Genomic DNA, 20462 nt, shown 5'->3' with positions numbered 1-20462 from the left:
AGGAGTGGGACCCATGCAGGTGCAGATGGGCTGGCATTCAGAAGGTGGTCCTGGGCTGAAGACTGGCCAAATAGCCCATGGCCAACATCTGAGGACATGGAGGGATAAATATAATCAGTGGCTCTTGAGCAGTAGCTGGGAATGCCCTGCCCGAGGTCCTTCTTCAGAACTGACACAGCTAATAATTGCAGCCTCACACATATCCCTACAAGTACTCACAGGTACACCTTTCAAGTCCAAGATTTCCAGCCCCTAACAGCCTGGACCATGTTACCAGCAGCTCTTTCAAAGAGCCCCAATCTTCAGGGAACTTGGGTCACTGGGGACCTTTCAGACCAGTTAGTCCAGCAGGTAGTGCTGAGCTGTTGGGTCAGCTACAGAGTCTCATGTCCTCTAGTCATGGAGCTTGAGAGTATAACTATGTGGACTATCTTTGCAGAGCACATCCAGGATGCCATCAGTGACCTGGAAAGCATCAGGCATCACCCAGACGTGTCCCTGTGCTCCACCATGGCCCTCATTTATGCTCACAAAAGATGTGAAATCGTTGGTGAGTGCCACCATGCTCAGCCAGGCCTGGCCCACCAGGGGAAAGAAAGCCCTGCCCCAGAGATACACAGCCCTTCAAGGGCTGCCAAAGGAGGTATGTGCCCTGGTGGCTGTGCAGATGCTGTTAACCAGTGAGAAGTGGCTGCTGTTCCTCTCCCTCTGGAGGCCTGGGAGAAGACTCCATGCCTGGGCCCAACTGAGTGGAAGCAGGCAGAGCCCATGACAGTGGGAGGGGCCCATGCTCCAGATCCCAAGAGTTGGGGAAACACCCTTCTTCTTTGCCAAGATCCTGTCAGAAAAACCAAGCCAATATATATAATTCTGCGCCTAATCTCCACATTTCTAGAGTCAGGGAGAGGGTCCAAGAGAGACTACAGACTACTATTTCCTTACTCATAATAAGTTGTGGGCCTGAGGCTAAGGATTTTGGTTTGGTCTGCCTGCTCAGCACACTGCTGGGCACAGAGAAGAGAAGATAATCTCAGACAGCACACCTGAGTCCAGGCCGGGGCAGCCCCTGCAGCATCTCAAGGGCAGGTACTGCTGGTTTCCAGGCCTTGGGCTGCATGCGGTGTGCTGCATATGTTGAAGGAGATCCACAGTGTCTGAGGGAGACCCAGAGGTAGTTCCCTGGGCCCTCGGTGGCCCATGCAGAACCAGGCAGACTTCCACATCCTAACTCTCCCTCTTCCTTCGCTCTTGGATTTACAGACCGAGAAGCAATTCAGGAGCTTGAGTACAGCCTGAAGGAAATACGCAAGACAGTCAGTGGGACTGCACTGTACTATGCTGGCCTCTTCCTCTGGCTCATAGGCCGCCATGACAAGGCCAAAGAGTACATTGACCGCATGCTGAAGATCTCTAGAGGCTTCAGAGAGGTACTCACCACACCATGGGGACAACAGGCGAAGAAAGCAGCATCCAAACACATAATAGCAGGGTGGGCTTCATTCCCACAAAGGGCCCTGAAACTGGGGGAGAGCCACACCCAGGCACTGACAAAACACCGGCTCTCACAGGTGCCCCACGCATGTTGTCTCTGGGCTTAGCAGAGGTTACACATTGGCATTTGTACACAGAGTCTGATCTCTAGATAGATTTTCTATGGCTTGCACCATATTCTTAAGAAATTTTTTTTTGAGACCTCACTGCAGCCTCAACCTCCTAGGCACAAGCAATCCTCCCACCTCAGCCCACCAAGTAGCTGGGACCATAGGTGTGTGCCAGCACACCCAGGTAGTTTTTACATTTTTTGTAGAGACTGGGTCTTGCCATGTTGCCCAGGCTGGTCCAGACTTACTGGTTCTTTTGAAGACCCAGATGAGCTGGCCATACTGGGCTATTCCCTCCCTGAAGTGCTCTGCTGGAATTGAATGGTGGCTCATGCAGTGCAGCCCATATACTGTATATCTGCACTAATATGGAATTTGAAGCCTCAGTCTAGGCCATGCCTTCTCAGCAGGGCTGATATCAATTTTCAAGGGTGTAGACATGGTCCCTGGGGGAGGGGGGCAAAAAAAATCTTACTCTTTATGTATAAAACACAGATATATATACAGTATACAATACACAGATATGGTATATCTGAGGCATTAACATTTCTTGGAGGGGGAGGGATTGATTAGAAAACAGTATCTAAAGAGACTCCTTAGGATAGATAATAGAAAAACAGAAATAGAACTATAATAGAGAAATACTGATCTAGGCCATCAAGAGGGGTGCTTTAGGGCAGGGCTCTTCCAAGTCTGCTTCCCAGGCCTGGCCCTCCCCATCTGCCTGGGGAGGCTGGGTGAAGGCTAACATGGAACCAGCGAGGTCCACAAGCTCAGAATGGTTCCTGCTCACCCACTCAGAGGGCATTCCTGGGCTTCCTATGCAGGGCCAGACCTTGTGCTGGCCTAAGGAGTGAAGAGATCAAGAGTGGCCGTGCGTAGGCCCCCATGTTGGCTCCTGACCCCTGTGTAAACAGGCAATGACAGGATAGGTGAGTGTGCCTCAGTAAGGGTCATGGAGAGCTGTAGGGGTACAGGGAGGGAGGTCTGCTAAGCAGGGGCCTCTGAGGCTGAGTTGTAAGGAGTGGTAATGGACATCAGGTGAAGGGGTTTGGTTGGGAGTGGGAGGGGTGCTGTCCAGGGCATTTCCAGACAAAGCAACAATGGGAGACCTGGTCATGAGAGAGAGCCAGCTGCCCTGGGATCTGCGTGGGGCTGTGCCTGACGGCCTCAGGGTTTTGGGTGGCAAAGTGTGGATCATGTGCAGGCTGGGTTGAGGCTGTGCAGGACCAAGGACTTCATCTTTCATCTTGTTCTCATCCCAGGCCTATGTGCTCAGAGGCTGGGTGGACCTCACCTCAGACAAGCCCCACACTGCGAAGAAAGCCATTGAGTACCTGGAACAAGGAATTCAGGACACCAAAGATGTGCTGGGGCTGATGGGAAAGGTGGGCAGTGGAAAAGGGAGAGGTGGAAGTATTCCTGGCCAGGCCACTGGCACCAGAGACCCACCAGGTACCCCCAGGCCAAACCCTCAGTCTCCAGATGCCTCATCTCGTAGATAAAGAGCAGAGGTCCAGAGAGGTTCAGCAACCAACCCAGGGTTACACAGCAGTCCAAGGTCCACTCTACTTCTCAAATTTCTTCCTGCTTGATCTGAGTTTCTGTCTCATTTGCATGGGGGTCTTCTCAGGGTCACTTTCTTAAGGTCTGTCTTTCCTTGACCCTCTCAGGCTTTCTCTCTGCCTCTGTGTTAGTTTCACTCAGTGCACTTCTCCCTTTCTTCTTTTATTTTGACCTTCCCGTTTCACCTCTTTCTACCTGTTAAATTCATTTAGTGTGCCGTAAGAGATGGTTCGTATATATTTTATATGTTGTGTATTTTCTGATCTTAAGTTTCTTTTTTCTCTTGTGAACCTCATGGAATTAATCTTTGAGAGAAAAAATGTCCTCGTATTTTCTTCTGTTTTTATGTATTTTTATTATAAAAGAATACATACTTATTTAAGAAAACAGAAGCCTAAAAAAAGTCAACAGATGAATTAAAATGGCAGGCTTAGTCTTACCACTCCAAGACAAATGTTAGTATTTTAGGGCAATGTCTTCTAGTCTTCTTTCTATACTTGGGTCCAGGGTGTGTATTAGTTGGTTTTCTGGCTGGCAGAAAGCAATGGAGATTATTGTGAGCCAGCTTATCACAGAGCACCCTTGGGGCCAGCACCTGTGGAAAGAGAAGGCGGGCTGTGAATAGTCACAGCAAAGGCCACAGCCAACTCTTTGGGGAACTCTGAAGCCGGGATGCCCCTTCAGTGAGCTCCCCATCAGTGCCTTGACACTGGAGGTGGGCTGCCCCAGGGACAGGTGTGACCTGGGACAAAGCAACTCCCTTCAACCATGGGTGATCCCTGGAGGGAGACTCCATGGAGAGCCATCAGCCAGCTCTCCTGCTCCTGATGGTAGGGGGGTGGGCCACACACAGCAGTCACTGTGGGGTGGGAGACAGTGTTGGTCTATAATGTAGTTTTCACCCTAGGGCATATTGTCATTTAGTTTGTTTTTCTTCATGTAATATTTTCTTTGTGTAATATTCAAAATGTCAGTTTGAACATGGATGTAAGGCCAGTCTTCTATTGTATGAGCATAATGTAATTTACCAACCCAGTCCCCTATTGTTTGGATATTGAGATTGCTTCCGGTTATGCACTTAAAGTGCTTCAGTGAACACATTTATACATAAATCTTCATTATACAGAATAATCCTCTTGTTTTTAATGACAAGTCTCTTAATGGGGGTTACTGTAGGTCTAAGGGAAGCCCTCCTTTCAGAGTCCAATTTCAAGTCTTTTAGAAGCATTGCCCCCTGGCCCTTAGGGCACCTGTGTCATGACTCTTGGAGGAGAACCTGGTGGCTGGTGTTGGCCTGCAGAGGCCATGACCACAGCCCAGTAGGCCTTGACAGAATGACAACAAAAAAACTCCACAACCTTGCTATAGAAGTAGTTGCCAGAAAACCCTGACTGACTCAGAATTGCTAAACTGGGCCTTGGCGAGCAATTTCAGTGATGAAATACAGAAAAGTGAATGGGAAATGAATGGAAAATTTATGGAACTGGAAAGCACCCAGTGACCTCACCTCTCCCCTTCAGGGTGACCTCACATAACCTTACCCTATCCCAGGCCTGCTAAGTTTTCCAAGCTTGAGGCTTATCTATCTCCCCAAAGCCCCTGCTCATCCTGTCCAAGAACCCAAGACTGTTGTAAACCTTGATATGTCACTCCTTCTCCCGGGGACTTTGAGAGGCTACTGGCCCAGCTGAGAGGACCCACAGTGCCCATGTGTCAGGTTCTGTTCCTGTTTTCATGGAGACACTGAGACAACCCCCCTCCAACAAACTCCCTTCATGGGCACTCCCTTCACGGAGGCTCTTCTGTCCGGCTCCCAACAGGCAATGTACTTCATGATGCAGCAGAACTACTCAGAGGCCCTGGAGGTGGTGAACCAGATCACTGTGACTTCAGGGAGCTTCCTGCCAGCCCTCGTCCTGAAGATGCAGCTGTTCTTAGCTCGGCAGGACTGGGAGCAGACAGTAGAAATGGGACACAGGTGAGCTACTGCACAAATGGGCAGCTTCCTTTCTTTCCAAGCCAAGGGTGCTAGCACGTATTTACCATCTTATAAGCTGGGGAGGCAGGAGAACAAGATGGAAAGGTAAATATCGCCCATAGAGGAACTGGGAATTGTACTATGGCCAAATTGGGATGAGGAAGACAGCGGGGATGGGTGCAAGCAAACAAAATACACATGATAACATGAGACTAGGAGCTGTGGCCTACGATGGCTACATCAAGAAACAGAGGGTAAAGGCTTATTGTTTAGAAGAGACAGGGAAGGACCCATCAAAAGAACTAAAGCAAGAGTTACAGGGTAGAAAGCAGTTGCTATGAAGACTGCCAGGAGAATGAGACTAGAATATATTGCATTATTAGGTTTTTTTTTTAAAACTATGAGTATAGTATACCTTAATAAAAACTTTAGGGGAAAAAAGTCACTGGTGACTTTGAGAGAAGTGTTTTAGCAGCAGGCTGGGTACATAAACCAGAGAGCAGATTTCAGGAGTTATTGGGCGTGTAGAAACCAGACACCAAATGTAGAGTGATCTGGAAGCATTGTGACGAAAAATGACAACCGCTTTGGGGAGGATATTTGATGCAAGGCTTTTGGGAAACCAAAAAAAAAATTATCTCTTTAAACTCTAATAGGCACAGTAGCTCATGCCTGTAATCCCAACACTTTGGGAGGCCGAGGCAGGAGGATTTCTTGAGCCCAGAAGTTCAAGACCAGCCTCGGCAACATAGTGAGACCTTGTCTCTACAGAAAATAAAAAAATAAAATCAGCTGGGCATGGTGTGCACCTGAAGTCCCAGCTACTAGGGAGGCTGAGGCAGGAGAATCACTTGAGCCCAGGAAGGTTGAAGCTGCAGTGAGCTGTGATTGTGTCACTGTGCTCCAGCCTGGGCAACAGAATGAGACCCTGTCTCAAAAAAAAAAAATAAATAAATAAATAAAATAAAAATAAACTCTAACACTTTATTTTTATCGCAATCATTCTAAAATGTGTTATCTTCACTTTTTTCCCAGAAGGAGTTAATGGCCCATGAATTATCACTATGACTTGTAACTGAATTATAGGGAAATATATAGCACAGGTCTAAAAAAAAAAAGCGTATAATCAAACCTCTTCCTTCCCTGGGGAAGAATCCTAGTTCCTCTGCTGATGACTGGAACTTGAATCTTATAGAGAGGTGCTGGTACCAAATCAAACATATCTCTACCCTGCCCAGCCCACAGGCACCACACATGTAATGCCTGTGTCGACCTCAGCTTCCCTCTCTCACAGTGTAAACCTGGCCTTGGTAGGAGCTTGCTTTGGAGGCTAGGCCTCAGGCCAGCAACTCACCTGGAAGCACCTGGCTGAAGCCATATGTGGGTGTTTGTGGCCTCCCTGGCCCTGGCCCTGCTGTGCCCATGTGCAGGGAGACAGTGTTTGGGGCCAACAGATTGAATCCATTGCCCCAGCGTGTTCCCTCATGGAAGCTTTCCCAGTTAGTGAGATTCATAGAATTCCCTCACTGATTTTAAAACTCTGCTCTATAAAGATGTGTTTCTGTTTTCATTCCTAATATGTTTTTTCTTTCTTATTTTTCTTCATTAATATTAAAAGTTTGCCTTTCTTATTAGTCTTTTTAAAGAACCAGCTTTGAGTTTTATAGCTCCTATTATATTCTAATAAAATAGAAATTTTATATTAGAAATTCTGTATTATATTCTTTGTGTATTCTAATTTATTAATTTCCGCCCCCCCCCCCTTTTTTGGGGGGCGGAATGTCTTGCTTTGTTGCCTAGGCTGGAGTGCAGTGGCATAATCATAGTTCACTGCAGCCTCGAACCCCTGGGCTCAAGTGATCCTCCCACCTCAGCCTCTTGAGAAGCTAGGACTACAGGCAAGCACCACCATACTCAGCTATTTTTTTTATAAGCTATTTTTTTTATGTTGCCCAAGCAGGTGTCAAACTTCTGGGCTCAAATGATCTTCTTGCCTCGGCTTCCAAAAGTGCTGGGGTTATGGGTATGAGCCATCATACTCAGCCTAATTTCTGTTCTTAACTTTATTATTTCCTACCAACTGCTTTCTTCCGAGGTATTTTTCTATTGTATTCTAACTTTTAAAAAATTTTAGTTTTTAGTTTTTTTAATTTTTAATTGGTAGAGATGGGGTCTCACTGTGTTGCCAGGCTGGTCTTGAACTCCTGGCCTTAAGCAGTCCTCCCACCTCAGCATCCCAAAATGCTAGGATTACAGGTGTAAGCTACCGTGCCTGGCCTGTTTTCTGACTCTTGAGTTGGATGCCTGTCTCAACCATTCTCAATTTTACTTTGGAATATAAGCATTAAAGTCTGTGGGTGTCCCTCGAGGTACCATTTTTGCACAGTCTACACATTTGGGTATGTAATATTTTTCCATATCATTTGGCTCCAAGAATTTTCTAATATCTGTTTGATTCTTCTTTGGTCTATAAGTTATTTCAAAGTATGTTGCAGTTTTTGTTAATTCTCACATGTATGAGGTTTACGGTGCTTTCAGAAGTATCAGAAATGGTTAGAACTTTTTCAATGCTGATTGTGCCTAATCATGTCGGAATTTAGTATGTGAATTAGACTAACCTGCTATTAAGCAGAAAGGCATTCCCTGACAGGCTGAAAAATGGGAAAGAATCTTTCTATAAAGAAATAGAATATTGAAAACCTCATAGTATGGTCAGAAGCTATAGCTTCACAATGGTACAAAATTGAAACCCAGGTTCCTTTTCTATCTTACAGTGACTGCCCCCCAAGTGCCTTTCTGGCCACCTCCAGTCTCTGGCACCATGGTCATGTCTGGTTAGTTGGGTTATGAATAAGTTTCTGTGGCAAAGATACCCTCAGATACACAACTTAAATAACATAAAAGGTTATCCCTCCTCCAGGTAAAGTTGGTAGTGGCTCAGGGCTGGGATGACAGCTTAACTCTGGGGAGTCCCAGGCCCCTCTGTCTTGTTGCTCTGCTATTCCTAGGATAATGCTCACGTGGGCCACTTTCCAGACAGTAGGCAGGAGGAAAGGGCGGAAAGGGAAGGCATGCTGGTAGGGCACAACTAGACAGCACACGCCTCACTTGCACTTCTATCCTGTAGGTCAGACCTTTGTCACATGGCCAAATGTAAGCCGCAAAGAGAGACTGGGAAATGTCTTTATTCTGAGCAGCTTGTGCCTGGCTAATTTGGGAGTTCTATTATTAAAAGAAGAGGGGAGAATGGATATTCAAAGACAATCAGAAATCGCCAACACACCATCCCAGCCTTGCCTATCAATACTCTCAATTCATGTGCCTCCTCTTCTTCCTTAAGAATCCTAGAAAAAGATGAGAGCAATATTGATGCCTGCCAAATTCTAACTGTGCATGAGCTTGCAAGAGAAGGAAACATGACCACAGTAAGTTCTTTGAAGACTCAGAAGGTGAGCCTTGAAACAGAGTCAAGGAGGAACCCTTCATAACCTGTGCACCTGACCCAAAGCCCTTGTAGGGAGCCCCTGGATCTCAGCTTCCTCTTTCCTACCCCACCCCTATACTCACTGCCAAGGAGGCCTGCTCTGGTTTGACTCTTTGGGTTGTATAGCTTGGGAGTCAGGCAGCATCAGGCATCCCCACCTGGATAAGCCTCAGGCTTCCTGTTTGTAAAATAGACAGAATTCCACACAGGACTAAATGTGATAAGAAGTGGGAGAGTTTGGAACAGTCCCTGGCACACTACAGTAATTCCATCAATGTTAACTGATAGTAGAAGTCATGGTAGTATTTCTGAATTCAGGAAATGCCTTTTTTTTTAGGGGATAGTTGGAACTGCTCAGGCATTGGCCAGGTAATACCAGGCCCCAAACATGCTCGTAAGTCTTGTAGTTTTCCAAAGAAACCAAAAATAGCCCTCAAATGCAGTCAGAAACACCTAGAATTCTTAGTGAAACCTCAATACCCAGACAGGTTCTTATTTTCAAAAAGGTTTGTTTTTAGCCAAAGCATTGCCTTTTAGATCAGTGAAATATATTGCCTCTATGGAGAGCATGGCAAACCAAGTGTCTCTAAGGGGTCATGGTGGGAAGGGGAAGCTTCTGGTTCCTTCTGCACAACTCTGAGATTGTGGATTTTGTGGGATGGGGTGAGGTAGAGGGGAGAGTCTATATTTGGGAGAAAAAGGCCCCAGCCCTTTTCGTCCCTGGGTAGGAATAAGAGAATAGGACTATCCTCAGCTCCCTGTGACTCTAGATCCCTAAGCAGGCCTTCCTGGGGCCTGGCCTGAAAGTTAACCCCAGGGGCAGACTTAGCATTTAGCTAACTGAGATTTGGCATTAGCCCCTGCTTTACTCCCACTTCAAACCTTGGGACCTATCCACTGACCCCGGGCTGGCTACCCAGTTCTAATTTTGTTCACACTTACTGAACAGAGTGGACCCATACCATCCTTGGTTTTACTTTTGGCACTTCTCTGCAGCTGGGAACTCAGAATTCCTTACTCCTGGATGGGGAGTGGGAAAGAACCTAAGCTTTGTAATCTGTCAGTGACCTGGGTGGCTGGGTGACCTCAGACCAATTGCCTAACCTTTCTAACCTTTCATATGTTGTACAGGAAAGTTCGGAAAGTTCGAATAGTTGTACTGACTTACATTTGGTTCATGTCAAAATGGAGCAGAGGCTTCTGGGCCAGCACAGTTAGTTTGCTGCTGGCCTGGAAGGCTGCGCTGTGGACACAGTGAGGGCTAGCTCCTGGCTCTGCCTGGGTGGGTCTGAAAAGGCAACTTCTCTACACAAACTCAGGAAAAGGGCTACTCTGTGGGTTAGCCCTGCTCCATGAGGAGCAGTCAAAAAAAAAAAAAAAGAAAAGAAAAAACAAATTCAGGAACAGAGGGGCAATGCCAGCTCTGGGTGAATAATGTCCCCAGGAGCTGCACTTATAGGCCTTTGAAGTAATTCTGATGCCTGGGCCACTCCAATTCACTTAAATCTGAATTTCTGGGAGGTTGTGCCTGGGCATGGGCATTTTTTAAATCTCCCAGCTGATGCTACTATGCAGTCAGGGTTGAGAACCACGGCCCAATTCTGACCTTGCACCTTGCATGTTGACATTCTCTGTTTTGTCCCTGCAGGCTACCAGTCACGTTAGAAATCTGATTAAGGCACTAGAGACAAGGGAGCCTGAAAATCCAAGCCTCCATCTTAAAAAAATTATTGTGGTTAGCCGACTGGTAAGAAGGCTCTTTCCTGGTTCTGAAATGGTGCTTCTCCCTGCTTTCCTTAGAGGAGACCTGTGCTCCCCAAGGAAGCTCTTTGAGTACCTTACCCCTCCCTTCTGGCTCAAACTTGTCCTTTCAGGTAGTGGCTCATAGCCTGTTGCGCCTACTTGCCTCTGGCTGATAACTGTGACATGTGGGTTCTACATCCTTAGCCTAGGTGCCCCCTCAGAGATGCCATGAAGATCAGGGAGACGGGGTCTGAAAGTGCTTTTGGAGTGGGCTGTGCCTTATTTGGGGAAAGCGGGTGGTATTGCAGCTGTTATGCAGCAGACCCACACCCAGCTCTAGCCTCCAGTGCCTGGGTGCCCAGCTCCCATATTCTTTTTTGTGGAAGTGACCTGAGAAGGCTGGTCTGCCTAGGCCTCTCAAACATCAGGGAAGGTTCAACTAGACCAGGTTGCCAACAAATCTGTATCTCTTTCAGACCCTTCAGCCCCAAAGCAAGATTTACTAGAAGTAGTTGCTGTAAGAATGAAGGCAACTCTGGGACCTCAGGAACAAGAACTGTGGAGTTGCATAGACACCATCTCTCCCTCTGTGTGTCTGATTCTCTCTGCCTTGTTCTCCACACATGGCAGGGAACATGGCTGATGGCAGCCTTTGGGGCCACTTCTTATTACTGGACAGAAAAAAGAAGTTCTTTCATTCAGCTTCAATTTTTGAAAAACCTCTTGGTGACTTCTTAGACCAATTACTGTGACCAGACGGGATAGGTCCCTCAGAGGACCCTGTGGCTAGAGGCAGATTCCACAGATGTGGCCAGTGAGAGGTTCCTTGGGAGCCAGACAGCAACACAGACCCAGCTGCCTAGACACAGGGTACCTCTTGGGCTCTCCTGGGCCTACCAGCCCTGCCTACCAAAGTGTCCCCCATTTCTGACATGACCTTGCTCATACAGGCTGGACTGACTGATCTCCCAATTCCCACCTTCCTGTTTCTTGCAGTGTGGGAGTCACCAGGTGATTCTAGGGCTAGTGTGTAGTTTCATCGAGCGCACCTTCGTGGCCACCTCCTCCTATGTTCATGTGGCCACAGAACTGGGCTATCTCTTCATCCTGAAGAACCAAGTGAAAGAGGCCTTGCTGTGGTACTCAGAAGCCATGAAACTGGACAAAGATGGCATGGCTGGTTTCACAGGTATATGCAGGTGTGGCAGGGCTCGGGGATGGGTGTTGGGAGCCAAACCGGGCAGCTTCCATGGGTCCAGAAGAGAGGTGCTGGAAAGCATTCTCCTTGGAGGGTATGTGAATTTTGGGGTACAATGTATGATGGGGTATCTTTCTGGGAATCGACAAGTATAGATGTAAGAGGCACAGCAATGCTCGGAGGTATGATCAGAGTCACTCTGATCTCCACTAGACCTCCAGTGTCTGTCTACACTGACTGCCCGAGAATACTCAGTGGGCCCCGCCGCTTCTCAGGCTGCCCAGGCCGGGGTTGGAGGCAGTTCTACTCACCACCAGTCCCCACATGCAGAGCCTCTAGATTCACCTCTGTAGACCCTCCTTCAGGGCTCTGAGCTGAAAAACCACCAGAAAGAGTAGCTCTGAGAATTATATATTTCCCTGTCTGTCCAGGTGACTTTAAAAATCCTTTCTATAAATGCCAAATGAACTTTCTATAGTGCCATTTCCATTTTACACATTTTTTAAAGCCCCCTACTCCATGGTCTGTGGTGAATTCTGAAACGGCAGTGTTTGGTTTGGGTTGAGGAAGTTGTGTGGTCCAGTGCTCAAGGCAGGCCGACTCTTGCCGTGGCTCTGAGGGACTGTGTGTTTGGGGCCAAGTCACTTCTCCTTTCTAAACTCCAGGCTCCTCATCTGCATAGCACAGTTATCAGAGTAGTTTATCTTGACTTCTGGTTCAACATGTCAGGCTGACCCCCTCAGATCCATGCTTTCCCTCTGTCCCCAAATCCCATGAAAATAGTGAAAGATATCTTTAAAAGGTAATGAGCCAGGTGTGATGGCTCACACCTGTAATCCCAACACTTTGGGAGGCCGAGATGGGCAGGTCATTTGAGGTCAGGAATTCGAGACCAGCCTGGCCAACATGGTGAAACCCCATCTCTACTAAAAACACAAAAAATTAGCCAGGTGTTGTGGAGGACACCTGTAATCCCAGCTATTCGGGACGCTGAGGCCAGAGAATCACTTGAACCAGGGAGATGGAGGTTGATATGAGCCGAGATGGTACCACTGCACTCCAGCCTGGGCCACAGAGTGAGACTCCATCTCAAAAAAAAAAAGTACATAGCAGCGTGGACCAGAAACTTTGAAGAATTTCACATTTCTAGAAGATGGAAGGCAAATGGTGTCAAATACATGGGAATTCCAAGCAGATCTAGAAACCCATAAGCAAACATAGGCAGAGATGGGTTAGCTAAAGAATTTAGTAGACCAGCTTTCCCCAAAGAGTTCCAGGAAAAAGAAAAACTGAAAAACACGAGCTCAGGGTCACCAGAGGCTGAGTGTGAAAGCATGCCATGGGGCAGTGAGAGCGATAATAGGAGGATTATTGGAACCATGTCCCGGCCAGAGGCTAGAATCCAGGAGATGTGTATTGGGCGTTGGGGCAGGAGGGAGAGGAGCAGTGCTCTGGATGATTTCCCACTGTAACCAGGGACATGAAGGACCAAAGGACTTGGCTGCTCAGCACAAAAGCAAAATTCCCTAGAATGTTCTTCCACCAGGTTGAGTCCTTCCCTACTTCCTCCTTCAAGAGGAGAGTCCCAGTGGTTAGCCAGAGGAAAGTCCACTGGTCGGGATGTCTGTCCCACTCTCCCAGTCCAAGCCACGCCCTCTCGTATGTCCTGGAGTCACCATATTTTCTGCCCAGTCTGGCAAAATCAGTGACCTTAACAGTGTGTAAAATGTGCCTAGTTGCTGTCCTTCCTTTATAAATCTGCTAGCAGTGTGAAAGATTGGCCGAGTGGAACATGCAAAGCAGTAGCCCTCTGAGGAGCAGAGTTAAGGCTAGTACAGAAAAGACTTTTCCTCCCAAAACACCTTCAGTGTTTGGAGAGGCTATTATGTCAATAAGTAAAGAACATGCTACTATGAAAAAGGTACAGGAACAAAAAAGAGTTGCCAAAAATCAAAAATATTATTGTAAGGTAAAAAATTTCATAGATGGGCCAAATAGTGGGATGGATATAACTGAAAACTAAGATGGTGATTAGGAAGACAGTCAAGAATAGATATACCAAAGTAGTGAAGAAATACCTGTGGAAGTAGAATAGCTTGCTTCAAACAGATGAGAGTTGTCCTCCCAACATCAAAACATATCACAAAACCACAGTAATTAAGTCCCTTTGAGGCCAGCACTGACTGGGATAAGCACATAGATAAATGGGATGTAACAGGCCTTATTTCAAACTGATATGTTGTTCACTAACTCCTAGTTGGATACCCTTCTATCCATTATGAAAAAGAAAAGAAGGTAAGTTCTCATCTTACACCATACTTAAATTTCAGATGAATTAAGTATTAACCATAAAAATTAAATGAAACGTGGGTTTCCCTGGGGATTCTAAGCCTAACTCCAAACTTTGAAGCTGCAAAGTTTGGCTTTGTGGCTCTACATGGAAAAAAAAAATAGAAGCTGCAAAGGAAAATATTTTACCTATTTGACTACATAAAAGTTGAAAATTACTACATGACAAGGTACTGTAAAAATAGTTAAAGGATAAATGGCAAACTAATAGAAAACACTTGCAACAAAGGGTTAATAAAACATAAAGAGAAAAAAAAATCACCCCCACCAAAAAAACCAGGCAGGCTGTGAACAGAATATTCACAGTAGAAAGGAAAAGGCTATATTGGAAATATGAACAGGTGTTCATTCTCCCTAATAGTTAAAAAAGGTGTTGATGAAAACTAGTTACTTTTCGTATTTCAGACTGGCAAAAACTACAGCATGTTTGAGGTTATGAAGAAAGGATATTTTAAATTCTTAATAGTAATATAAGTTCAAGTATCTTTGAGGGCAAGTTGACCTTATCTGTCAGCATTTTAAATATATGTGCTCTATGACTCATCAGCGCTCCCTCAGGAATTTGAACATATGTAAATGTTCATCATAGCATTGTAGTATTTAAATACCAAAAATAAAGTAAATGTGAAATTAGATGTCCTTCAGTAGGGCAATAGTTAAATAATTAGTAGGGTAATAAATTGTTACATCCACAGTAAAATATTGTGTTGTCATCAAAGAGAATGGGGTAGATTTGTATGAAGAGATGGGACAATATGACTATCATATACAAATTTAAAAAAGCAGACTGTGGCCGGGCGCAGTGGCTCATGCCTGTAATCCTAGCACTTTGGGAGGCTGAGGTGAGTGGATCACCTGAGGTCAGGAGTTAGAGACTAGCCTGGCCAACATGGCAAAACCCTGTTTCTACTAAAAATACAAAAATTAGCCAGGCGTGGTGGCCATGCCTGTAATCCCAACTACTCAGGAGACTGAGGCAGGAGAATTGCTTGAACCTGAGGGGCGGAGGTTGCAGTGAGCTGAGATCGTGCCACTTCACTCCAGCCTGGGCAAAAGAGCGAAACTCCGTCTCAAAAAAAAAAAAAAAAAAAAAAAAAAAAGCAGATTGTAGAATGGTGTATGTGAAATTTGATTCCCTTTGTGTATGTGTGTGTTTTTAAACCCATTGGTATGCTCATGTGTACATATATACGCCTGAGGTGTCTATATAGTAGTAACATATTATACCTCAAATTGTTCCTAGTGGTTATCTCTAGAGAGAGACATTGTTAAAGCCAGAACATGAGCTAGGAATGTTTTTCTGCATTGCCTTAGGGTTTGAATTCTTGAGCATGAGCATGTATTTCTCTTTAAGTTTGTAGAAATGTTGGAAAGGATCCCTTATGCTGAGACATCTTCCTTCCACTGTCTTATCCATGCTCCTTGACCTGATGGGCTGCTGGCTGTGCTTCAGTGTTAGCTGCTCATCATTGTTTTGTCCCATTTACAGGGATCATCTTGTGTCATATCTTAGAAGGCCACCTGGAGGAAGCTGAGTACCAGCTGGAATTCCTGAAGGAGGTGCAGAAGTCCCTTGGGAAGTCTGAGGTCAGAGCTCCCTGGGAGCATGGGTTGCTCCAGGATGATGTCCTCTGCTGTCCTCCCACCCCCAGTAGAAAGCATGCAAGGTGGCCTGGACCTTCACTTTGCCCTTGCCTACCAACTCTGCCCAGGCTGACATTGGCACTGAGACTCGGTCCTCTCTTCCACAGATGCTACTTTTCCTCCAAGCCCTCCTGATGTCCAAGAAGCACAAGGGGGAGCAAGAGACCACAGCACTCCTGAAGGAGGCAGCGGAGCTTCACTTCTCCAGCATGCAAGGCATCCCTCTTGGCTCTGAGTACTTTGAAAAGCTGGACCCCTACTTCCTGGTCTGCATTGCTAAGGAGTACTTGCTCTTCTGCCCCAAGCAGGTTAGGGGAAGGCCTATCTTCATGGTGGGGGTCTGGAGTACAGGTTTGGATGGTGCCCATCTGAAGGACAGAGGCAAGGACCTTACTTGGCCAGTCACAAGTAAGGATGGGATGAACCTTGGGCAGCTGGGGAGTCCAGTGCTCTTTAAACTTGAACATACAGCACACAGGTCACCTGGGAGGTTGTTCCAGTATAGATTCTGACTCTATAGGGGGGTCTAAAACCCTGCATCTCTAACAGGCTCCCAAGTGATATGGATGCTGCTTGTCTAGGGACCACACTTGGAAGAACAGGGCACCGGCCCATGGCCCTGCCTTTATCCGAGACAAGAACTTGGCTTCCTTTTCCACAGAAGCCCCCTAAGAAGTATATTAGTCTTTACTTGTTTGTCCTGCTCTTCCAGCCAGTCAGGATTCTTTGTGACCAAGGATCACATTTTTATACACCTTAATATCCCCCCAGTGCCTTGTAATGAGTCATTCAGCAAATATTTATTGAGTGCATTACTACGTGCCAGATACCATTCTCAGTACTGGGGACACAACAGTGAACAAAACAAAGTTCCATAGTCTGGAGCTCATGCTCTAAGCACTAGATGATACAGAGGATAATAAATAAGTGTGGAATGAAGCAAAATTCCTTCACTGAGAGCATTTTCTGGGAGCTCCAGGAGTCTCTCTTAGAATAGGGCAAACCTACTCCCACCTCCACTGCCATGTTCCCACAGCCCAGGTTACCAGGCCAGATCGTGTCTCCACTTCTTAAACAAGTCGCCGTGATCTTGAATCCTGTAGTCAAAGCAGCACCAGCTCTGATCGACCCCCTGTATTTGATGGCTCAGGTCAGGTATTACTCAGGTGAGCGGGGGGGGGGGAGGGTCCTGACAGCCAGGTGGGGCCTTGCAAACACCTGATGGAGCTTTGTGTCTGCAGGCTCCTTGCCTAGGATACTACATACACACACACACACACACACACACACACACTCCTTGCCTGGGGTACTATGCACGCACACACATGCATGCTCCTTGCCTGGGGTATCACACACACACACACACGTACGCACACACACGCACACACACACAGGCATATAATCCTACAGGCCTGCCCACTCCCAGCCTCCATCCCCTAGTAAGCTTCCTGACCTCTCACCAACAGGGGTCTCTCCCACCTAGGCCTTTGTGGATTTACTCATTTGATCTGTGCTGGTAATAGTTATTGAACTTCTTCTGAGATACAGTAGTACCAAAGATAGGCAAAAATTCCCTCACGGAGCTTGCATCTAGTAAGGGGAAACTGACAACTCAATGCAAGCTCCATGAGGGAGCACATCGTATTTTTTTGCTAGAACATGGTAATGCTATGGAAGAAGCTGAAACAGGGTAGTGATGCAGGGGTGGCAGGGTTGCAGTTTGAAAAGGTATCCAGAAAGGCCTTGTGGAGAAGTGAGAACCCTGTACCATGAAGCCTTCAGAGCCTCCAGGGCACCTTTCACCTTCTCCCTTCTCAAGGCCCAGACCCTGGAGAGAAAGGGAAGGAGAGGGAAACTCTTCCATGGGTGCTCTATTGTCCTCTCTGATGCAGAGCCCTCCCCTGAAGTACTGTCTCCCTGTGGCCTCTCACCCAATCCTGCCTGCCTGGAAACCAGGCTGATCTGTGGTGTTCTGGGAGTGTCCAAAGAGATCAGAATACTGTGGCCATTTGTCTGTCTTCTGGCATTGCATCGTGTGGGTTGCACTCCTGCTGAGAGCTTTCCTGTCTTCATCCTTGGTCCTCCCTATGTTCATTTGGGTGCCAGGTTTCCCCACAGCTTCAAGGTATCCTGGATACAAGGCCAGGGTGAGAGAACTTCCCCTGGGTGCCGGCATCTGCCAGCAGATTTGGGCCCAAAGTAAGGTCTCCAGCTGCGTAGGTTGCCGTGGTGACCTCTTCACATTTCCACAGCACATAAAAAGGAGCAGGGAGCTTGGGACCCAGAAGCAGGTGCTCCCTACCCACCAGGTTATGGATCCCAAGTAGGAGTTGTTGAGAGACCTGACTGCAAGGGAAGAGAGTGCCCCTACCAACTTATCACACCCAACCCCTAGGCTGCTGCTACCACCCTGTAAGTACCAGCCTGTCTGCAGGGAGGCGCCTCAGCCTTCAAGTCCCAGGGGGTTCAGAGCTGAAGCTCAGGAACCCAATAGGCCTGGACGTAAATGCCAACTTTGTCCCTTCCAAGCCAAGTGGCTTATATCACTGGAGCTCCAGGTTCCACATCTGAAAAAACAAGAACAATAGCACCAACCTTGCAGGGCTGGGCAAGTAATAAATCAGACTTTCTAAAGTGTTTTGCAAGTATTGAACATAGAGCAGGAGCTTCTTAAATTGTAACTATTACAGTTGCTGTTACTACTAGCTTTTGTTTGCTCTTAGGTGTGGGAATTGAGACTTAATGTGTTCCCCTGAGCTTCTGGATGGAGCAGTGAAGTGACTTAGCTATCTCCCTGAGGGTTACAGAGACAAGAAGGGTGTTGCACTGAGGTTTGAGTTTCCTGTCTTTTGTCTGAGTCAAGGAAACAACTGTGTAGTCTTAATTTTAGAAATGGACCCCTGAGTGAAGCAGAACAAAACTGGCTAAAATACTCAACTTTGTATATTTCTGGGGAACAGGACATGTAAAATTCATTCTGCCCTTGCATATCAGGTCTTAGGAGCCCATTGGGAACCCTGCATGTAGAGGTTTGTATATTATTTCTAGGAGAGCTAGAGAATGCCCAGAGCATCCTGCAGCGTTGCCTGGAGCTGGACCCCGCCTCCGTGGATGCCCATCTCCTCATGTGTCAGATCTACTTGGCTCAGGGCAACTTTGGCATGTGCTTCCACTGCTTAGAGCTGGGTGTCAGCCACAACTTCCAGGTGGGTGACCTGTCATCCTCTCAGCATCCCAAAGCCCAGCTAGCTGTGGCCCCTGTTTGCCTTCTGAGAGTTGCCCCAGGGGCTAGCTGTGTCCCACAGATCTTTCTGCTGGTCCAAAGGCAGGGGTAGGCTCAGTGGGCTCCTGAGGCTTTCTCTGACCTGGCTGCTGTGAGCAGCAGCAGTAGCAGCAGTGAACTGGAGCCCCACACTCTGCTGTGCTCCTCCTAGGTCCGAGATCACCCCCTCTACCACCTCATCAAGGCCAGGGCCCTCAACAAGGCTGGAGACTATCCAGAGGCCATAAAGACACTGAAAATGGTCATCAAATTGCCAGCTCTGAAGAAGGAAGAAGGCAGGAAGTTCCTCGGGCCCTCTGTGCAGCCCAGTCAGCGGGCATCCATCTTATTGGAATTGGTGGAGGCCCTCCGGCTGAATGGGGAGCTAGTAAGAAATGCCGTGCTCTCTTCCCTGGGGACTGGGGCACATTGGAGGCTCAGGGTAGGCCCAGGAACCAGGTTCTTTGATTCCACCCACTGTTTACTTGTGCATCAAGTGAAGGGTGTGTTTGATTCCCATGTTTTAGCATGAGGCCACCAAGGTCATGCAGGACACCATCTATGAGTTCGGCGGCACACCAGAAGAGAACCACATCACCATTGCCAATGTGGACTTGGTCCTGAGCAAGGGCAATGTGGACGTGGCGCTGAAAATGCTAAGGAACATCTCGCCCAAGCAGTCCTGCTATATGGAAGCCAGAGAGAAGATGGCCAACATCTACCTGCAGACCCTCAGAGACAGGTGCCTCTACATCAGATGCTACTGGTAAGCCCCACAGGCAGCACAATGACAGCTTCTTCTCCGATGGTATCTTAGGGAGTGTTTCCTTCAGATGGTATTTCTTCAACCTGGGTCTCCAGAATGTGTCCTTGGAGTGTAGTTGATGAATGTATGGAATTGTCCATGGTCAGTAAGCCCTGTTCATGGATGACGATACAGAATTGAATTGGCCCTGAGCCCTTCTTGCCCCCGCTTCACCTGCTTGCACATACTGGTGGGAGACTGTAGGCCTGGTTGTCAGAGCAGACACACTGAAGCTCCAAGCTGCTGTCTCTGTATGATTTTGCATTGGGACCTCCAAGGCGCCTTCCTCATCCCTTTCTTCTGGCAGAGCTGCATCTAAGCAATTTAAAGTGGGAGGTGGGGTTGCTGAGGGAGTAGGGAAGGCTATCCAGCAGTGGGAAACCAGTGAACAGTATGGAGGCACGGCCAGATTGGAGTTTTAGAAAGAGTGACGTGGCTGCCTCATGGAGAGGGATCTGGAGGGGTAGCGGGTAGAGTGAGAGGAACAGGTAGAGGGCCTGGCCATGGCCTAACTACAGAGATGGATGTGGAGAGCCTGACTCAGGTAGCTAGCACAGTGCCTCATGTACAGTGGACTTTCTGTAAGTATTGATTGATGAATGAATGAATGTCAGCCAGAATCAGTGGGAAGGAAGTGAAGGAGATGATTTCAGGAACATGAGGTGTGTGCGAGCCCGGGATAAGCTTTTGGTTACTCTTGCTTGCAGTGAGCTCTGTGAACATCTGCCTGGCCCCCACACCAACCTGCTACTGGGCGATGCTTTAATGAGCATTCTGGAGGTAAGTGAGAGGCCTCACAGCCTTGCCAGGTGGCCCCCCAGTCTCCCTTCTC

At 47.4% G+C, this 20462-nt stretch overlaps 1 protein-coding gene across 16 annotated transcripts in view; it reads left to right on the top strand.

The window, feature by feature from the left end:
- The window catches only part of TTC21A (tetratricopeptide repeat domain 21A), a 31183-nt gene that overhangs the window by 2041 nt on the left and 8680 nt on the right, over positions 1-20462 (top strand). For 5 of the 16 annotated variants that reach the window (XR_010114144.1, XM_055281949.2, XM_055281943.2 and 2 more), the window contains exons 3-16: positions 440-550; positions 1261-1427; positions 2867-2989; positions 4988-5145; positions 8486-8570; positions 10278-10376; positions 11369-11561; positions 15409-15506; positions 15671-15871; positions 16600-16729; positions 18612-18769; positions 18998-19213; positions 19353-19591; positions 20338-20410. Coding sequence is in view for 14 of the 16 variants with exons in the window: in XM_055281949.2 (XP_055137924.1) it covers positions 440-550; positions 1261-1427; positions 2867-2989; positions 4988-5145; positions 8486-8570; positions 10278-10376; positions 11369-11561; positions 15409-15506; positions 15671-15871; positions 16600-16729; positions 18612-18769; positions 18998-19213; positions 19353-19591; positions 20338-20410 (2051 nt within the window). In the remaining 2 variants the exon portion in view is untranslated. Of the gene's footprint in view, positions 1-439; positions 551-1260; positions 1428-2866; positions 2990-4751; positions 4885-4987; positions 5146-8485; positions 8595-10277; positions 10377-11368; positions 11562-15408; positions 15507-15670; positions 15872-16599; positions 16730-18611; positions 18770-18997; positions 19214-19352; positions 19592-20337; positions 20411-20462 lie in introns of those variants that run through there. The other 11 variants (XR_010114143.1, XM_055281924.2, XM_063611516.1 and 8 more) reach the window with 6 other exon arrangements.

The sequence above is a fragment of the Symphalangus syndactylus genome, chromosome 1 (assembly GCF_028878055.3).
Source record: "Symphalangus syndactylus isolate Jambi chromosome 1, NHGRI_mSymSyn1-v2.1_pri, whole genome shotgun sequence".
NCBI lineage: Eukaryota > Metazoa > Chordata > Mammalia > Primates > Hylobatidae > Symphalangus > Symphalangus syndactylus.
Note: the sequence above shows the minus strand (reverse complement) of the source record. Positions and strands in the feature narration are given on the sequence as shown.